The 19,447-nt window shown below is 43.3% G+C and overlaps 1 protein-coding gene across 4 annotated transcripts in view; it reads right to left on the reverse strand.

Moving 5' to 3' along the window:
• Positions 1 to 19,447, reverse strand: part of raver2 (ribonucleoprotein, PTB-binding 2) — a 76,141-nt gene that overhangs the window by 43,085 nt on the left and 13,609 nt on the right. For all 4 annotated transcript variants that reach the window (XM_078407517.1, XM_078407516.1, XM_078407519.1 and 1 more), the window contains exon 2: positions 14,377 to 14,443. In XM_078407517.1, coding sequence (XP_078263643.1) covers positions 14,377 to 14,443 — 67 coding nt within the window. The remainder of the gene's footprint in view (positions 1 to 14,376; positions 14,444 to 19,447) is intronic.

Genomic DNA, 19,447 nt, shown 5'->3' on the forward strand with positions numbered 1-19,447 from the left:
GAGGTTGGAGGAGATGCAGGTGAACCTGTCTCACCTGGAAAGATTGTTTGGGTCCTTGGATGGAGTTGAGGGGGGAGGTAAAGGGACAGATGTTGCATCTCCTGCAGTTGCAGGGGAAAGTGCCCGGGGATGGGGTGATTTGGGTAGGAATGGACGAGTGGAACAGGGAGTTATGGCGGGAACGGTCTCTGCGGAACGCAGAAAAGGAAGGGGATGGGAAGATGTGGCCAGTGGTGGGGTCCCATTGTAGGTGACGGAAATGTTGGCGGATGATTTGTTGGATACGCTGGCTGGTGGGGTGGAAGGCGAGAACGAGGGTGATTCTGTCCTTGTTACGAATGGGGGGAGGGGGAGCAAGAGCGGAGCTGCAGGATGTAGAAGAGACCCTAGTGAGAGCCTCATCTATAATGGAAGAGGGGAAGCCCCGTTTCCTGAAGAATGATAGCAACAGGTAGTGTAAGAAAATAACTGCAGATGCTGGTACAAATCGAAGGTATTTATTCACAAAATGCTGGTGACCCGAAACATCACCCATTCTTTCTCTCCTGAGATGCTGCCTGACCTGCTGAGTTACTCCAGCACTTTGTGAATAAATGCACGTACGTACGGTAATCAATTTTCAATAAATATCTACTACTGATTTTTACCTACTCCCCAGAAATGCAATTAGCCATCCACATTAGACACCCGTTTCAGGAAATTCAATTCCAAATGCATTAACCAAATTCAGAATGTCTACAATCAAGGACAACAAAGGCAATGTCGTTGGAAATGCCAACATCTGTCGGATTCCTTCAAGTCACACGTCACTCAGACTTCAAAATATAACTGTTGCTCAAATGCCACTGGGTTAAAATTTGCAAATCAATGCCCAACAGAATTGCTGCCATTTAAGATGGCTCAACACGACCTTAAAGGGCAATTAGGGTTGCTCATCCTTGCCATGTTCATGTCCATTGCTCTGAAAATTGACCGAGGAAAATCTGCTATTGGTATATCAAATAGTTTTAAATAAAGAATGCATCGCTGCTTTTTTAATGCAATGGTTAATTTAATTAAAGTGTAATAATACACAGCATGCACCAAATTATAAAATTCCCCAAAAGAGGGCACAAAAAGCTGGAGTAACTCAGTGGGACAGGCAGCATCTCTGGAGAGAAACAAATGGGTGACGTTTCAGGTCAAGACCCTTCTTTGGCCTGAAATGTCACCCATTTCTTCTCTCCAGAGATGCTGCCTGTGCCGCTGAGTTACTCCAGCTTTTTGTGTCATCTTCAGTTTAAACCAGTATCTGCAGTTCCTTCCTTGGTTTAAGTTTAGGTTTATTTTGTCATGTGTACTGAGATACAGCAAAAAGTTTTGTTTTGCATGCTATCCAAACAGATCAGATATACCATACATTAATACAATCAAGTCAAACTAAAGTACAATAGATAGAGCAAATGGGAAGATAGAACACAGAATATAGTTCTCAGCATTATAGCACATCAATTCTATAGACTGAGCCCATTGTTCACATGCGGGAGAGGTGAATCGGTCAGTACCCGAGCTTACAGAAGGACTGCCCAGAAACCTGATAGCAGAGGGAAAGAACCTGTACCCGAGTCTGATGGGGCATGCTTTAAAGTTCTTTAAAGAAGCCAGACAGGAGGAATGGTCAGGATGGGACAAGTCTTTGATTATGTTGACTGCTTTTCCAAAGTAGCAGCGTGTGCAGATGGAATTAATAGTGGGAAATCTGGTCTGTGAGATGGACTAGGAGATATCTATAACACTTGCAATTTCTTGTTGTCTTGGGCATAGCTGTTCCCAAACCAAGCTGCGATGCAACCCGATAGTATGTTTTCCATGGTGCATTTGTCAAAGTTTGCAAGTCATTGAAGACATGCAGATTTTCCTCCATCTTCTCAGGAAGTAGAGACTTTGGTGTAGCTTCTTGGTTGTCACATCAATGTGGTAGGCACACGACAGGCCATTGGTAATATTAATGCCAAGGAACTTGAAGGTCACAACAATTTCCACTGGCATCGTTGATGCTGATTGGGGCATGTACTCCATGCTTTCTCCACCTGCCTCCTTCAACTTTCTGACATTGAGGGAGAGGTCATTATCCTGACACCATGTAACTAAATTCTCAATCTCCTTCTTGAGGTACTCTACCGTGTCATTATCCGGCCCCACCACAGTTGTGCCATCTGTAAACTTGCAAATGGAGTTAGAGCCAAATTTGGCCATAAAGTCAAGAATGTACGAGTATGGGAGGGGACTGAGAACGCATCTTTGTGGGGCACTGGTTTTGAGAATTATTGTGGAGGTGGTGTTATCACCTATCCTCACTGATTGTGGTCTGTGGGTCAGAAAGATTGTGGTCTGTGGGTCAGACGATCCAATGGCAGATGGCAGTGATGATTCCTAGTCCAGGAGTTCAGGGATCATTTGACATAATGTTCCAATTGATTATTTCCTTGGTAGTAAGCAATGGCCAGTACTGCCATAACTTACTCCCATGGAAATATTCAAGATTGCAATGGTGGTCTAAAATAGCCTATCTGAGCTTTGTCCCATAATTAGAACTGTCAGTCTCAACCACCCGAATTTGTATTAACCACTTATTGTGGTATTCATACTAATTATTCAGAATGATGAAAGTGTGAATATTCTATACTACTCATGTGGTCTATCTCCCCATAATTTGCAGGATTAAGAAAGGCCGCAGAAACAAGCAACTAATAATACCAGGTTTTACTGTTGGGGGGGACAGCCTACCTGGGGGCAACGACGGTGCCCGGGCCTCTGGCAAGGAGTCCGGCCCTGTTGCTCAGAAGGGTAGGGAAAGGAAGAGGAGAGCAGTAGTAATAGGGGACTCTATAGTGAGGGGGTCAGATAGGCGTTTCTGTGGACGCAGTCGGGAGACCCGGATGGTGGTTTGCCTCCCTGGTGCCGGTGTCCGGGATGTGTCTGAGCGTGTCCAGGATATCCTGAAAGGGGAGGGAGAGGAGCCAGAGGTCGTGGTACATATAGGTACCAACAATATAGGTAGGATAAGGGAAGAGGTCCTGAAAAGAGAATTCAGGGGGCTAGGAAGAGAGTTAAAAAAAAGTACTTCCAAAGTAATAATCTCAGGCTTACTGCCTGTGCCACGCGATAGTGAGAATAGGAATGGAGTGAGGTGGAGGATAAATACGTGGCTGAGGAACTGGTGCAGGGAGCAGGGTTTCAAGTTTCTGGATCATTGGGACAAAAAGGACGGGTTGCATCTGAACCCGAGGGGAACCAATATCCTGGCGGGGAGATTTGCTAAAATAACTGCGGAGACTTTAAACTAGTACGGTTGGGGGGAGGGACTCAAACACAGATAGCTAATAGGCAGTGTGTGAGGCAGGAGGCAGAAAAGGGAAACACTCAGACCCAATATGTAGGAGAGAAAGAAGGGAAAAGAAATAAACTGAGAATAAGAAATGATGGGTCCCTTAAATGTGTATATTTTAATGCTAGGAGCATTGTAAGAAAGGTGGATGAGCTTAGAGCCTGGATTGACATCTGGAAGTATGATGTTGTGGCGATCAGTGAAACATGGTTGCAGGAGGGTTGCGATTGGCAATTAAATATTCCAGGATTTCATTGTTTCAGATGTGATAGAATCGGAGGGGCAAGAGGTGGGGGTGTTGCATTGCTTGTCAGGGAGGATATCACAGCAGTGCTTTGGCAGGACAGACTAGAAGGCTCGATTAAGGAGGCTGTTTGGGTGGAACTCAGCAATGAGAAAGGTTTAGCAACACTTATAGGGGTGTATTATAGACCGCCAAATAGGGAACGAGAATTGGAAGAGCAAATATGTAAGGAGATAGCAGATATTAGTAGTAAGCACAGAGTGGTGATTGTGGGTGATTTCAATTTTCCGTATATAGACTGGGAATCACATTCTGTTAAAGGGCTGGATGGTTTGGAGTTTGTAAAATGTGTGCAGGATAGTTTTTTGCAGCAATACGTAGAGGTGCCTACCAGAGAAGGGGCAGTGTTGGACCTCCTGTTAGGAAATGAGATGGGTCAGGTGACGGAGGTATGTGTTGAGGAGCACTTTGGGTCTAGTGATCATAATGCCATTAGTTTCAATATCATTATGGAGAAGGTCAAATCTGGACCAAGGGTTGAGATTTTGGATTGGAGAAAGGCTAATTTTGAGGAGATGAGAAAGGATTTAAAAGGAGTGAAATGGAAATTGTTGTTTTATGAAAAGGATATAATAGAGAAATGGAGGATATTTAAAGGTGAAATTTTGAGAGTACAGAGTCTTTATGTCCCTGTTCGGTGGAAAGGAAAGAATAATAATTTGAAAGAGCCGTGGTTTTCCAGGGAAATTGGACACTTGGTTCGGAAAAAGAGGGAGATATACAATAAATATAAGCGGCAGGGAGTAAATGAGGTTCTTGAGGAATATAAAGAATGTAAAAGGAATCTTAAAAAGGAAATTAGAAAAGCGAAAAAAAGATATGAGGCTGCTTTGGCAAGTAATGTAAAAGTAAACCCCAAGGGGTTCTACAGATATGTCAATAGCAAAAGGATAGTGAGGGATAAAATTGGTCCATTAGAGAGTCAGAGTGGACAGCTATGTGCTGAGCCGGAAGAAATGGGGGAGATATTAAACAATTTCTTTTCTTCGGTATTTACCGAGGAGAAGGATATTGAATTATGTGAGGTAAGCGAAACAAGTAGAGTAGTGATGGAAATTAGGATGATTAAAGAAGAGGAGGTACGGACACTTTTGAAGAATATAAAAGTGGATAAGTCTCCAGGTCCTGATAGGATATTCCCTAGGACATTGAGGGAAGTTAGTGCAGAAATAGCAGGGGCTATGACGGAAATATTTCAAACGTCATTAGAAACAGGGATGGTGCCGGAAGATTGGCGCATTGCGCATGTTGTGCCTTTGTTTAAAAAAGGTTCTAAAAGTAAACCTAGCAATTATAGACCTATTAGTTTGACATCTGTGGTGGGAAAATTAATGGAAAAGATACTTAGGGACAATATATATAATTATTTGGATAATCAAGGCCTGATTAGAAACAGTCAACATGGATTTGTGCCTGGAAGGTCAGGTTTGACTAATCTTCTTGAATTTTTTGAAGAGGTTACCAGGGAAATTGATAAGGGCAAGGCTGTGGATGTTGTCTATATGGACTTCAGTAAGGCATTTGACAAGGTTCCACATGGAAGGTTGATTAAGAAGGTTAAATCGTTGGGTATTAATAGTGAGGTTGCAAGATGGATTCAACAATGGCTGAATGGGAGATACCAGAGGGTAACGGTTGACAATTGTATGTCAGGTTGGAGGCCAGTGTCTAGTGGAGTGCCCCAAGGATCTGTGTTGGGTCCACTGTTGTTTGTCATTTACATTAATGATCTGGATGATGGTGTGGCAAATTGGATTAGTAAATATGCAGATGATACTAAGATAGGTGGAGTAGTTGATAGTGAGGTAGATTTTCAAAGTCTACAGAGAGACTTGGGCCTTTTGGAAGGGTGGGCTGAAAGATGGCAGATGGAGTTTAATGCTGATAAGTGTGAGGTGCTGCATTTTGGTAGGACAAATCAAAATAGGACGTACAGGGTAAATGGTAGGGAATTGAGGAATGCAGTGGAACAGAGGGATCTGGGAATAACTGTGCATTGTTCCCTGAAGGTGGAATCTCATGTGGATAGGGTGGTGAAGAAGGCGTTTGGTATGCTTGCCTTTATAAATCAGAGCATCGAGTATAGAAGTTGGGATGTAATGTTGAAATTGTACAGGGCATTGGTGAGGCCGAATCTGGAGTATGGTGTGCAGTTCTGGTCGCCAAATTATAGGAAGGATGTCGACAAAATGGAGAGGGTACAGAGGAGATTTACTAGAATGTTGCCTGGGTTTCAGCACTTAGGCGACAGAGAGAGGTTGAACAGGTTGGGTCTTTATTCTTTGGAGCGTAGAAGGTTGAGGGGGGACTTGATAGAGGTTTTTAAAATTATGAGAGGGACGGACAGAGTTGACGTGGGTAGGCTTTTCCCTTTGAGAGTGGGGAAGATTCCAACAAGGGGACATAGCTTCAGAATTGAGGGACAAAGGTTTAGGGGTAACATGAGGGGGAACTTCTTTACTCAGAGGGTTGTGGCTGTATGGAATGGGCTTCCGGTGGAAGTGGTGGAGGCTGGCTCGATTTTATTATTTAAGAGTAAACTGGATAGGTATATGGATAGGAGGGGATTGGAGGGTTATGGTCTGAGTGCAGGTAGATGAGACTAGGTCAGGGAGAATGGTCGGCGTGGACTGGTAGGGCCGGACAGGCCTGTTTCCATGCTGTAGTTGTTATATGTTATATATGTTAAGCATTTCAAAATCATATCTGTGAAAGCAAATTAACTTTGCAGGAAGTCTGGTGCAAATTCGCACAGAAATTGTTTAAATGCACCCCAATAACTTTTGTACGAATTAGGTACAAGTTATGAATAAATATCAAATTTAACCAATTTTCTTTTGGTCAATTCAAGTATTAAAGGCCATGAATGTCACATTTCCTTTGTCCTCAAATCTTAAAAATCTTTGGAAAGATGCTATCTATAGGCTCAATATATTAGATTTTATTGGCATAAATCTTGACCGTCCATAGGTTCTCTCATAAAATCTTAGAAACTCAAAGGAGGAGTGAACTGACGTGTCTGAAGGTAATCCAAAATCAATGGAAAAAGTAAGAGGGGCAAAGCAAGTATAAATAATGTCCAAAGGAATACAAAGTAAAGAAAATCAAAGAACAACTTTGGGTAGAATTGCTGCATTGATGTTTCAATGCAAGTGCAGAACCTTCTTCTGTATTAATAAATGACCCCCCTCCCATACACTATTTAACCCTCCAGGTCTGCACCACCATTCAATAAGGTCATGTGTAATGTGATGCAACCCAAATCCTGTATTCTTACCCAACTCCAGTAACCTTTTACCCCTTTCCAATCAGGACCCCCCCCCCCCCCCCCCGACCTGACTCCCCGTTCAAAATATTCAAATATTCTGCTTCCATCGTCCTTTGAGAAAGAAAGCTCCAAGGATTGAAGCCTTAAAAATGTATCCTTTTCTTCCATCTTAAACGGGCAACCTCTTTTTTGAAACAGTACCGCAATTTTCTCACGCAATGGAAACATCCATTCTATACCCAACCTATCAAGACCACATTAAACTTCCATCTTAAACATAATCACTAAAATACTCAACAGTTTGCCATCACACACTGTACAATGCAATTTCAATAAAAAGGAAGATCGTGGACCCAAAGCAATTTCCATTACATGCGTGATTTTTCTTTAACGACCAATCATTTGTCATGCTAACCATGTTAAGAACTGCCAAATATTCATGCCCCCCCCCGACACCATTTCCAGAACCTGTGAAGCTATTTCATTAATTTACGAGGACATGACTGGGCAGCTCCCAACCGGTGAAGTCCACTCCAAGGAATACGACAAGCTATGCCTATCAAGGTCACATTAAACTTCCATCTTAAATATTATCACGAAAGTACTCAAAGGTTTGCCGTCAGACACTGTACAATGAAATTTCAATAAAAACACCAAAAAAAAGAAAATAGTGCACTCAAAGCTAGTTCTATTAAATGTGTGATTTCTTTTAAAGACATCCATTCATTTGTCATACCAAGCAGTGAAAGAAATTGTCAAATAAACATGCCTCCAGACACTATTTCCAGAACCTGTGAAGCTACTTCATTTTTTTTAAAACAAGGATATGACTGGGCAGCTTCCAACCTGTGAAGTCCAGACCAAGGAATATGACAAGCTATGTTCAAATCCATAACCTCATTTAAGGTCCCCTTACCCCCTTCTTCACCTCAGCCAATTCCAACCCACTATCACCTGATCTGCTGCACAAGCATCACTCTTCATCCACTTTCCAAAATAACCATCCAATCCTATTAATCTCCAATTTATTGGTCAAATTCCCCATTTCTGACGAGGACCTCGCATCCGAGCACCACAACTTCCCTCCACCAAATATGCAAACCAAACTCCACTATCAATACAAGAGACTGCAGATGCTGGAATCTTGAGCAAATCACAGCAATTAAGCAGTCTTCAGATCTTCAGTCTGAAGAAGGGTCTCGACCGGAAACGTCACCCATTCCTTCTCTCCTGAGATGCTGCCTGACCTACTGAGTTACTCCAGCATTTTGTGAAATAAATACCTTCTATTTGTACCAGCATCTGCAGTTATTTTCTTACACAGCAATTAAGCAGGTCAGGCAGCATCTGGGGATTGAATGGACAAATGAGGTTTTGGGTCAGGACCTTCTTCATACTGATTCAGCTCCATTAAATGATCTGAAGAAGGGTCTTGACCAGAAACATCACCCATTCCTTCACTCCAGAGATGCCGCCTGTCCTACTGAGTTACTCCAGCATGTTGTGTCAGTATAAACCAGCATCTGCAGTTCCTTCCTACACAAATGATCTGATAGCCACAAATCTACAGGCCAATTGTGACTACTTCATAATCTATCCCCACCACAATCCCTGCAAAACCCATTATGCCTCCACTATAGGCCAAACATGCTCAATTTTCTTCAGGATCAAACCATACATTTGCAGATTCCATTACATTTTATTCCATTTTTAATTTGCATGGCTTGAGGCAGCATTGCACTTAAGCAAAACCTAACTTTCAGCTGTCTTCTGTTCCTCCAATATCAAATCAGAATCTTGTGCTTTAAAGAGGAAAACTAAATATTAAGAAAAAGAACACAAATACAGTACAAGATCATAACCTGCAGTTCAAACTCTTCCTCTCCACTTCCACCCTCACTCTGATTTTTTCACTTTTTAACCAGGCTGATGAAGCTGATGGGACAATTGTAGGAACCAGACTTTTCCCACAAATGGGGCTGGAGGTGTTTAATCAGGCATGTGAGCGAGGTAAAAAAAGAGGAAAAGAGCCGAGCGCTTATGCGAGGTGTACAGCGGGGGTCAAAAAAATTGAAAATTTACACACAAAATTACCAGTTTTAGGCCTCTTTTAGTTAATTTCAAAGTAAAAAGAGACATCACAAAATAATGTGAATATGTCACTGTATACTAATAACATTTAAGTAAATTCGCACATTAATTGATAATCAGCCCAAAAAGGTGGTAATTGGCTTTTCTGCTCTGTTTTAATATTTAACCCTGTCTTAATGAAATCCTGCACTTAAATGTAATATTTACTCATTACAATTCCACCACTGATTTTCTGGCACTCTTGGTTCCAGAGCTTTGCTGGTTTATCCAGCAGGCCAAGGAAGTCGGCTATGGGGATAGATCTGCTGGCTCCAGCTGGGCTGGAGTTCCAGAGCCCCGGCCGCAGGTTGCAAATTCAACCCACTGATCGGCCGTGGAAGTCCGGATGAGGTCGAGATTGGCTGCCTTGCCCAGCCTAGGTGCCACATTTCCGGGGAGACTTCCAGGGTGCGCAAGGGGGATTTTTCGCAGAACCCTCGTGTTCATTACAAGTCTATAGTTCGGGTTTTTTTTTCTTTCTTTTTTTCGATCCGATTTCTCCGTTCATTTGGCAAAGTGAAAAACGCGGAAATCATGCAAAAAGTGTGGAAAATGGATTTTAAAAACGTGGAAATCTGCGGAAACGCGGAAAATTCACATGCCTGCTAATGGACAAAAGCAGAGGTAATGATTGAGAAGAAGTGCTCTTTATTCAGCTTATTCAAGGCTTTTGAATGCAATATACAGATAATATAAAGAAAAATCCTATAAATGAACAATGCCAAGACTAGTGTAAAATTTCCCAAAAGTCATTAGTGCAACTAAAGACCGTCCATAAAAGTTCATAGTTGAGGTTACTGTTGTGAAGTGCACAAAAGCCTGATGGCTGTTAGGAAGCAGCTATTCGTGAACCTGTTGGCCACGGTTTTCAGACTCCTATACTTTCATTGCAACGGTAGAAGTGAAATGAGAGCATAGCCAGGGTGGTGTGGGTCTTTCATGATACTTGCAACCTTTTTGTGGAGGAACCTCCTATGTATCCCTTCGATGGTGCAGAGATCAGTACCCGTGATGGACCAGGCAGTGTCTACCCCTCTCTAATCTCCTTCATTCCCAGGCGCTTGAGTTAGCGAACCACCTCAATCTCCTGAGTAGAGGCGTTGATAGTCAAGTCAAGTCAAGTCAATTTTATTTGTATAGCACATTTAAAAACAACCCACGTTGACCAAAGTGCTGTACATCTGATTAGGTACTAAGGAAAAAAAATGAAACATACAGTAGCACGCAAACAGTTCACAGCGCCTCCTCAATGAGCCTCAAACGCTAGGGAGTAGAAATAGGTTTTGAGCCTGGACTTAAAGGAGTCGATGGAGGGGGCAGTTCTGATGGGGAGAGGGATGCTGTTCCACAGTCTAGGAGCTGCAACCGCAAAAGCGCGGTCACCCCTGAGCTTGAGCCTAGACCGCGGGATAGTGAGTAGCCCCAAGTCAGCCGACCTGAGGGACCTGGAGTTAGATAGGGGGGTTAGAAGATTTTTGATGTAGGGGGGGGGGGGGAATGTCCATTTAGGGCTTTATACGTGAATAGGAGGAGCTTGAAGTTGATTCTGTACCGTACAGGGAGCCAGTGGAGAGAGGCCAGAATCGGGGTGATGTGGTCCCTTTTACGGGTACCCGTCAGGAGTCTCGCTGCAGCGTTTTGGACCAGTTGCAGGCGGGACAGGGAAGATTGGCTGATCCCAGTGTATAGGGAGTTGCAGTAGTCTAGGCGGGAGGAAATGAAAGCGTGAATGATTTTTTCTGTGTTGTCGAATTGGAGGAAAGGTTTGATTTTAGCTATGGTTCGAAGTTGGAAGAAGCTGGCTTTTACCACAGCGTTGACTTGCTTATCAAATTTTAATGCAGAGTCAAATATCATGCCGAGGTTTTTGACATGCGGTTTGACTAGGCAGGATAGACTTCCAAGACTGCCTGTTATCGATTTGATGGAGTCGGGGGGGCCGAATAGGATGACCTCAGACTTGCTCTCATTTAATTGGAGGAAGTTCTGTGCCATCCAACATTTTATGTCCTCAAGGCAGTGTAAGAGGCTGTTTAAATTTGACTGGTTGTTGGGTTTCAGGGGGAGGTAAAGCCGAGTGTCATCGGCATAGCAGTGGAAAGAAATGCCGTGCCTTTGAATGATTTGGCCAAGGGGGAGCATGTATAGAGAGAAGAGAATGGGGCCTAGGATGGAGCCTTGTGGAACTCTGCAGGAGAGGCTAGCTGGAGCAGAGGAGTAACTGCCTATGTTGATGGCGAAACTCCTATCTTTGAGGTACGAAGCGAACCAGCTCAGGGCAGTGCCATCAATGCCAACCGCGTACCGGAGACGGTCAATAAGGATGGTGTGGTCCACTGTATCGAACGCTGCGCTGAGGTCGAGAAGGAGCAGGATTGCACAATCGCCGGTGTCGATGGCGAGAAGCATCGGTTGATAGGTCTCTTTATGATTGCATTAATGTGCTGGGTCCAGTGCAGGTCTTCAGAGATGTCTGTCATCAATTAAGTTCGGTTTACAGATATTCAACTTTCCTTTTCTAAAGTCAACAATCAGTTCCTTCTTCTTGCTGATGTTGAGAGCAAGATCGTCGTTCTGAAAATCTATACCATTCATTCAGATTTTCTATCATCCCTCCTCCACTCTTTCATCATCATTACCTGTTGTATGTCCAACAAAATGGTGGTTTCGTTGGCAAATTTAAAGATGGTGATGGTATAGTTATGCACTCATGGCTACAGAACAGATGATTGCACACACATCCTTGAGCTGCTCGAGGAGAAAGAGTTGTTGCCAATTTTTTCCGATTGTAGTCTGCCAGTGAAGAAGTCAAGGATCCAGTCGCACAGAGATCAGCAGACACCTCGTTCTCTGCGCTTGGAGGCGATGATAGTGTTGAACGCCGAGCTGTAGTCGATGAACAACAGCCTGACGCATGCATTCTTATTGTCCAAGTGGTGCCGTGTAAAATGGAGAGCCAGTAAGATTGCATCTATTGTGATCTGTACCATTGATCAAAGCACTTCATACCATGGCCGTTAGTGCCATTGGTCAGTAGTCATCAAATCATGTCACCTTACTCGTCTTGGGCACTGGCATCATTGATGCCCTTTTAAAGCAGGTGGGAACCTCAGACCTTAGGGAGATTGATGATATCCGCAAAAACTTCAGCCAGTTGGTCTGAGCAGGTTTTAAAGGTGCAGCCAAGTACACCACAAATCCAGACGGTTTAGCCCCATGAAGAATCTTCTGAGGTCGCCTCGGCGACAGAGATTACAATACCATCAGAGACTGTGGGAGCCTGTGAAGGCACATAGGTGTTCTCCTTTTGAAATGTGTATAGAAAGCATTGCGCTTCCCTTGATGTCACTCGACCTGCCACTGGTTTCATCTGCAGGAAGTGATGGCGTACAAGCCCTGCCACAGCTGCCATCCACAGCTGTCTGATCCTTCCGATAAAGTGCTACGCACAATCATTGCCAACACAACGTGTGGGATTCTTCCATCACAATTTCTGGCTGTTCTCATCCCACTAAACATACAGACCTAAGCGAGGTTGGCACATACGCGTATAGGTGGTATTGAGTAACCCTTGGAATCCTTATCATTTGACTTCAATCCCCATGATGTCTCATGGCGTTACGTCAGACTTGGGCAAGGAAACCTCCTCCTGATTTTCACCTGCTGCCTTCCCTCGGTTCATGAAATTAACAAGGGCACAAGATATGGGTACTTCAATATCCTTTATCAGAAACCAAAGTGGCCAAGTACTGAAGAATAGATAGTGAATGAACCAACAGGAGATAAACCTATTTGACTTTTCTAACAATGTTCAATTTTGTATGCAATACTGCAGCAAATGAAGCAGCTCATACCTGCATGCAGCAAAAGCTTGGACCATTTTCACAACATTGATGGCAAGTAATATCCGCAATACTTATGCACCAGGTACTGATCATCTCTAATAATTTTAACAACTTGCCTGTTTTGCTGATCCAATTTTATTAGAGGGTCTTTTAATTACAAGACTAATGTAAATTCCCTGCAATATTAGTTCAGGATTCAAGATTATAAACCAGTAGCACATCAGTAATCCTACCATCTAACTACAATTATTCAAACACACAAGCAGCAGAATCTTCAATGCCTTTGCAATAATGAGCACACGGGAAAATGATGATAACTTTCAAAGCCTGGTTGATATAGGTCTTGGGTAGAAGTGAGAGTATTTCTACACATCAGTGCTTGCTTTTTGGTAGTGAAGGTCACTGGTTTGCAAAGTTATTAGGAAGTCTTTTCAATTTGTAGCAGTGTGCCCGGAGGAGTTCACGGACACCACACCATCCTGTCAGTCCCATTGCTCGGCTTTCCCGAGAGCCCATCAAATAATTCTCAATGGTAAATACAAGGAGCTGCAGATGCTGATTTACAACAAAAAAAAAAGATAAATTGGTGGAATACCTCAGTGGGTCAGGCAGCAAATCTGGAGAACATGAATAGGTGATGTTTTGCGTCAGGACACTTCTTCAGACTGATTGTGGGGGGGGGGGGGGGGGGGGGGGAAGATAAATGAAAGCTGGAAGAGCCTGGCAGGTAATAGGTTGATACAGGTGAGGAGGGGGTTGGATAGGCAGGTAGTGGACAAAGGCCAGAGATGAAACGACAGATGGGAGACAAAAGGATTGAACAGTTGTGAATTGTGAAGCTGGTGGAAGAAATGTAGGTGGAAAGGGGAGAAATGGGTGAGTATCCAACTGGGGCACAGGTAAGGTTGGGGGAAAGAGGGGTCAAATTCACTTCTGAAAGCACTGATTAATTCAGTTTTTACCACCCATAAAAGGCAGAAAAATGACCTAGCCATAGGGAGCAAAACAAAAGGCATTTTCTCATCCTTGTAAAGTATCATAACCTTTAAAAAAAAATTGTGGTTCTATTAATGTTGAGAAGCCCAACTACTTGGAAAAAGTAACAAGGTTCAAGATCTCATGAACGAGACATCAAGATCTCCACACACACTAGTTTCTCAACATTGCACAACGGTTTTGTTCTCTATCCTCATCAAAATCCTTAATCCAACACCCCCTTCCCTACACAATACTTAATTTGCCACATTGTCTTATATTCCACATTGTTGTTTGGTAGATAGCGATACTGCAGCTGCACACATAGAAACACCAATTGAATCGATTGCTTTCTGTGGCATGTTATTAAAAGATCACATGGTTTCCAAGTGTTTTTTTAAAATATTGGGCAATGCAACTGATTGAACATTTCTTGTTAAATGATAGCTGAGAACTAAACCTTTTCTCAAATACAATTTCTACTCACCCGTTCCTTTGTTCTTATCCACATAGCAATATTTCAATTCATAATCTTTCAGCAATTCATGTACTTCCTGAAGGAAGAAAAATAACATTAGCCACCTACATTAAGCATGTTAAAGCAGTTACGAAAATAATATCTCATTACCAAGAGATATTCAGGTTGAGATTCCAAATGTAGTCACAACACACAAGATCATAATAAAAGCTACTTCAGCGACAGCCAGGGAGCTCAATCCTACACTGTATTCCTGGTCTGGCATCAGACATCATACACATCTGGAGCTGAATGTATACAACTTTTGAGGCCTTAAATGTCTTAATGCTTTAGTGTAGTCTCGTGTACAAAAATAGCAAAATCTTTCTGAACAATAAGGCTATGTTTCCATACTCCTAAATAAATAAAATTTATAGTTTAGTTTAGAGCTACAGCATGAAAACAGGCCCTTTGGCCCACCAAGTCTGCGCCGACCAGCGAGTTTAGTTTAATTTTTCCAAATTAGACTTTGCAGCTTCGTTAATAATAAACAGCCATTTCCACCAACAGGTTAGTGCTTAGCACGAATGTATTTAGTGCACATTTAAAATCCCCAAAAATGTGATTGAGAATTAAAGTGCTATGAGGTACTTGAGAGATGTTGTTATCTCACTCATTCACAAAGCTAGACACAAAATGCTGGAGTAACTCAGCGGGTCAGGCAGCATCTCGGGAGAGAAGGAATGGGTGATGTTTTGGGTCGAGACCCTTCTTAGACCTGAAACGTCACCCATTCCTTCTCTCCCGAGATGCTGCCTGACCCACTGAGTTACACCAGCATTTTGAGTCTACCTTTGATTTAAACCGGCATCTGCAGTTTTTTTTCCGACACGAAGGTAACAAAATTAGTCCTTTGTAAAGATGTTTCAGCAACAAAAAAAATGGATTGAGGCAATAATGAAAAAAGGTATGGTCTCCACCTGGTTCACATTATACGAGAGATAAACCATTCTGCTCAATTATCTAAGTAATAACAACTTGCTCTCATAATGAGCCAAGCAACAGATTGGCAAAACAATATTTTTGTGACAAAAAACCCCCAGTTGATCAACAGTTTTGATAAAAATTGCATTCAGGGCCTTTTATTCAGGAGACCTCTGGTTCTTGGGAATCACTACACATCCAAGTTAACAGTGGTCAAACACAATCTCAATATTTTTTTCTTGGAAAAGGCATATGATTAAAAAGGTTGTTACCCAAGTTAATAATTACAAGTTTGTAAACATTTTACCATGAATGGTGAATTGAAGGAATGAAAATAGGAATAAACAATTTCAGTTCATTACTACTGAGATACTGCATGTATCAAATGTAGTCCTTGGCTATTTTTTGTTTTAAATTTTAAAGACAGTGCAGAAACAGGCTCTTCTGCGCAACATCCATGCTGATCAAGTTGCCACATCGAAGCTAGTTCCATTTTCCGACATTGTCATTGGGGATAGTACAGTTAGGGGAATAGACACTGTAAGGGCTAACATTACGAATGCAGCAATGTGGGTTTTATTGCAGGAGTGTAAAAGCTCCAGCTCGGATTATTCCTGGGGCATCCTGTTGTCAGCATGGAAGCGCGGTTTATGGCTGATCGTATCCTCTGATATCAGCAACTGGCCTCAAAGCTTTGAAGTGTTAAGAAGAACATCTTGCCATATGGACTGCCCTTTGTTCCCAAGAAAGAAGATGGACACGGAGGTCCCGAAAGACACAAAGATTTATAGGGCGTTGTAAACTTGCCATATAAGGCAGTGATGGAAAAATGCTGGCACATCTATTTAGGGTATAAAAGGTGTGTAAATGCTAGCTTTCGGAGAGAGAGACTACACTAGCTTCTTGAGCGTTTCTAAACGCTTCGGTTTCTAGACTCTCCCACCTGGGTGAGTAGAATAAAGAGGTTAAACGAATTCGGTTGTCTGACTATTCTGTTCATAGGGCACGAACTACAACAACACGATTCTCTGTCATGAGGATAGAGAGTCCCAAAATCAGTCTTGCTTGCCTGGTGCCCGGGCTTGGGACATCTTGTATGATCTACGGAGCAATTTGGAGTGGATGGGGAAGATCCAATTGTCATGGTCCATGTGGGTACTAATGACAACGGTAGGACAAGGAAAGAGATTCTGCTGAGAGAATTCAAGCAGCTAGGAACTAAATTGAAAAGCAGAACCAAAAAGGTGTAATAATCGCTATCTGAGCCACGGGCAAATTGGCCTAGGGTGGTGAAGATTAAAGAGTTGAATGCGTGGCTCAAAAATTGGTGGGAGAAGTAGGGTTGAATTTGTGGGACGTTAGGATAAGTATGGGGAAGGAAGTACATGCTCCAATGGGACGGACTCCAGGTGAACCCGGCTGGGTCCAGGGTACTAGCAAATTGCGTAACTATGGGCGCACATTCTATTGAAGACAGACGGCAGAGGGGCGGGGTAACTCTGTTAGTAATGAATGAAATTCAGTCCTTATCAAGGGATGACAAAGGATCAGAAGATGTAGTATGCTTGTTGGTAGAGTCAAGAAACTGCACAGGTAAAAAGATTGATGGGCGTTATCTCCAGGCCTCTGAACAGTAGCCAGGATGTAGCATATAAATGGCATCAGGAGATACAAACAGCAGGAAAGGTAATAGTACAATGGTCAGGGGGGATTTCAATACGCAAATAGACTGGGAAAATCAGTGTGGATCCCACGAAAATCCCAGGAATTTGTGGAGTGCCTAAAAGATGGCTTCTTAGAGCAGCTTATATAACCTACAAGGGAAAAGGCAATATGATTGTGTGTGTGTGTGTGTGTGTGTGTGTGTGCGCGCGCGCCATGCCCTCTACACAGCCAAAACAGTACACGACAGCACGACAATTTTAGGCCCACCCTACTCACCATTCCCCTGTGGTCTGAATAAACCCACTTTTTTTACTTTTTAAAAACAATTTGCCTAATGAACTTTTATAAACGTGCTTTCCCCCCTCCCCCCCGGAGGTCCAGCGGGAGGACCGGCGCCTGTCCTGGCGTGCCCCGCGCCTGACCTTCCTCCCGTGGTGCAGCGCGGCGGCAGATACACAAGATGGCAGTCCCCGTCGCTCCCCGCCGAGCTGCAGGAGAGGCTTCGGCTCCACGCCAGGCCCGCAGGAGAAACGGGGCAGAGGTCAGTGCCTTTTCCCTGTCCCCCCTTGCCCGCCCACAGGACACTCCCCACCCGGGTTCCTTTCCTAGAAACCCATTGCAAACCGAAAATATTGTAAGTCCAAATGCATTTAATACACCTGATCACGTGGCCGCAAGCGAGCTGTGGCTCGTGGCCATTTGTACCATCGCAAAGTCGAGCACCTGTAGTATAAATAAATAAATCATGATGGTATATTGTGGTAATGTTTGGTCTAATGAAAGTGAAGGGAAAGTGAGGACAGTGAAGAAAATTTAATAGTCAACATGCTGGAGATGGCAGTAACAGCCATGATTGTAGAATCTAGTAAAAGGAAAGAACGACTCAAGAAGAGCCAAACCATTGTTTGGGAAGTTGCACACAGGGCAAGGGTAGAAGAGCAAGAATGAGAATGAACATTAATTAGACAATGAGATGCCTTCTTTGCAATTAGAGCAGGACATCTAATTTGATCAATCATCTCAGATAGGAGGTGGCTCTAGAAATAGTGGAAGCATTGGAGATCATTTTTCAATGTTCTATAGATTCAGGATCAGTTCCTGTGGATTGGAGGATAGCAAATGTTATCCCACTTTTTAAGAAAGGAGGGAGAGAGAAAACGGGTAATTATAGACCAGTTAGTCTGACATCAGTGGTGGGGAAGATGCTGGAGTCAATTATAAAAGACGAAATTGCTGAGCATTTGGATAGCAGTAACGGGATCATTCCGAGTCAGCATGGATTTACGAAGGGGAAATCATGCTTGACAAATCTACTGGAATTTTTTGAGGATGTAACTAGGAAAATTGACAAGGGAGAGTCAGTGGATGTGGTGTACCTCGACTTTCAGAAAGCCTTCGACAAGGTCCCACATAGGAGATTAGTGGGCAAAATTAGGGCACATGGTATTGGGGGTAGGGTACTGACATGGATAGAAAATTGGTTGACAGACAGAAAGCAAAGAGTGGGGATAAATGGGTCCCTTTCGGAATGGCAGGCAGTGACCAGTGGGGTACCGCAAGGTTCGGTGCTGGGACCCCAGCTATTTACGATATACATTAATGACTTAGACGAAGGGATTAAAAGTACCATTAGCAAATTTGCAGATGATACTAAGTTGGGGGGTAGTGTGAATTGTGAGGAAGATGCAATAAGGCTGCAGGGTGACTTGGACAGGTTGTGTGAGTGGGCGGATACATGGCAGATGCAGTTTAATGTAGATAAGTGTGAGGTTATTCACTTTGAAAGTAAGAATAGAAAGGCAGATTATTATCTGAATGGTGTCAAGTTAAGAGGAGGGGGAGTTCAACGAGATCTGGGTGTCCTAGTGCATCAGTCAATGAAAGGAAGCATGCAGGTACAGCAGGCAGTGAAGAAAGCCAATGGAATGTTGGCCTTCGTAACAAGAGGAGTTGAGTATAGGAGCAAAGAGGTCCTTCTACAGTTGTACCGGGCCCTGGTGAGACCGCACCTGGAGTACTGTGTGCAGTTTTGGTCTCCAAATTTGAGGAAGGATATTCTTGCTATGGAGGGCGTGCAGCGTAGGTTCACTAGGTTAATTCCCGGAATGGCGGGACTGTCGTATGTTGAAAGGCTGGAGCGATTGGGCTTGTATACACTGGAATTTAGAAGGATGAGGGGGGATCTTATTGAAACATGTAAGATAATTAGGGGATTGGACACATTAGAGGCAGATAACATGTTCCCAATGTTGGGGGAGTCCAGAACAAGGGGCCACAGTTTAAGAATAAGGGGTAGGCCATTTAGAACGGAGATGAGGAAGAACTTTTTCAGTCAGAGGGTGGTGAAGGTGTGGAATTCTCTGCCTCAGAAGGCAGTGGAGGCCAGTTCGTTGGATGCTTTCAAGAGGGAGCTGGATAGAGCTCTTAAGGATAGCGGAGTGAGGGGGTATGG

The sequence above is a fragment of the Rhinoraja longicauda genome, chromosome 11, assembly GCF_053455715.1.
Source record: "Rhinoraja longicauda isolate Sanriku21f chromosome 11, sRhiLon1.1, whole genome shotgun sequence".
Classification (NCBI taxonomy): Eukaryota; Metazoa; Chordata; class Chondrichthyes; order Rajiformes; family Arhynchobatidae; genus Rhinoraja; species Rhinoraja longicauda.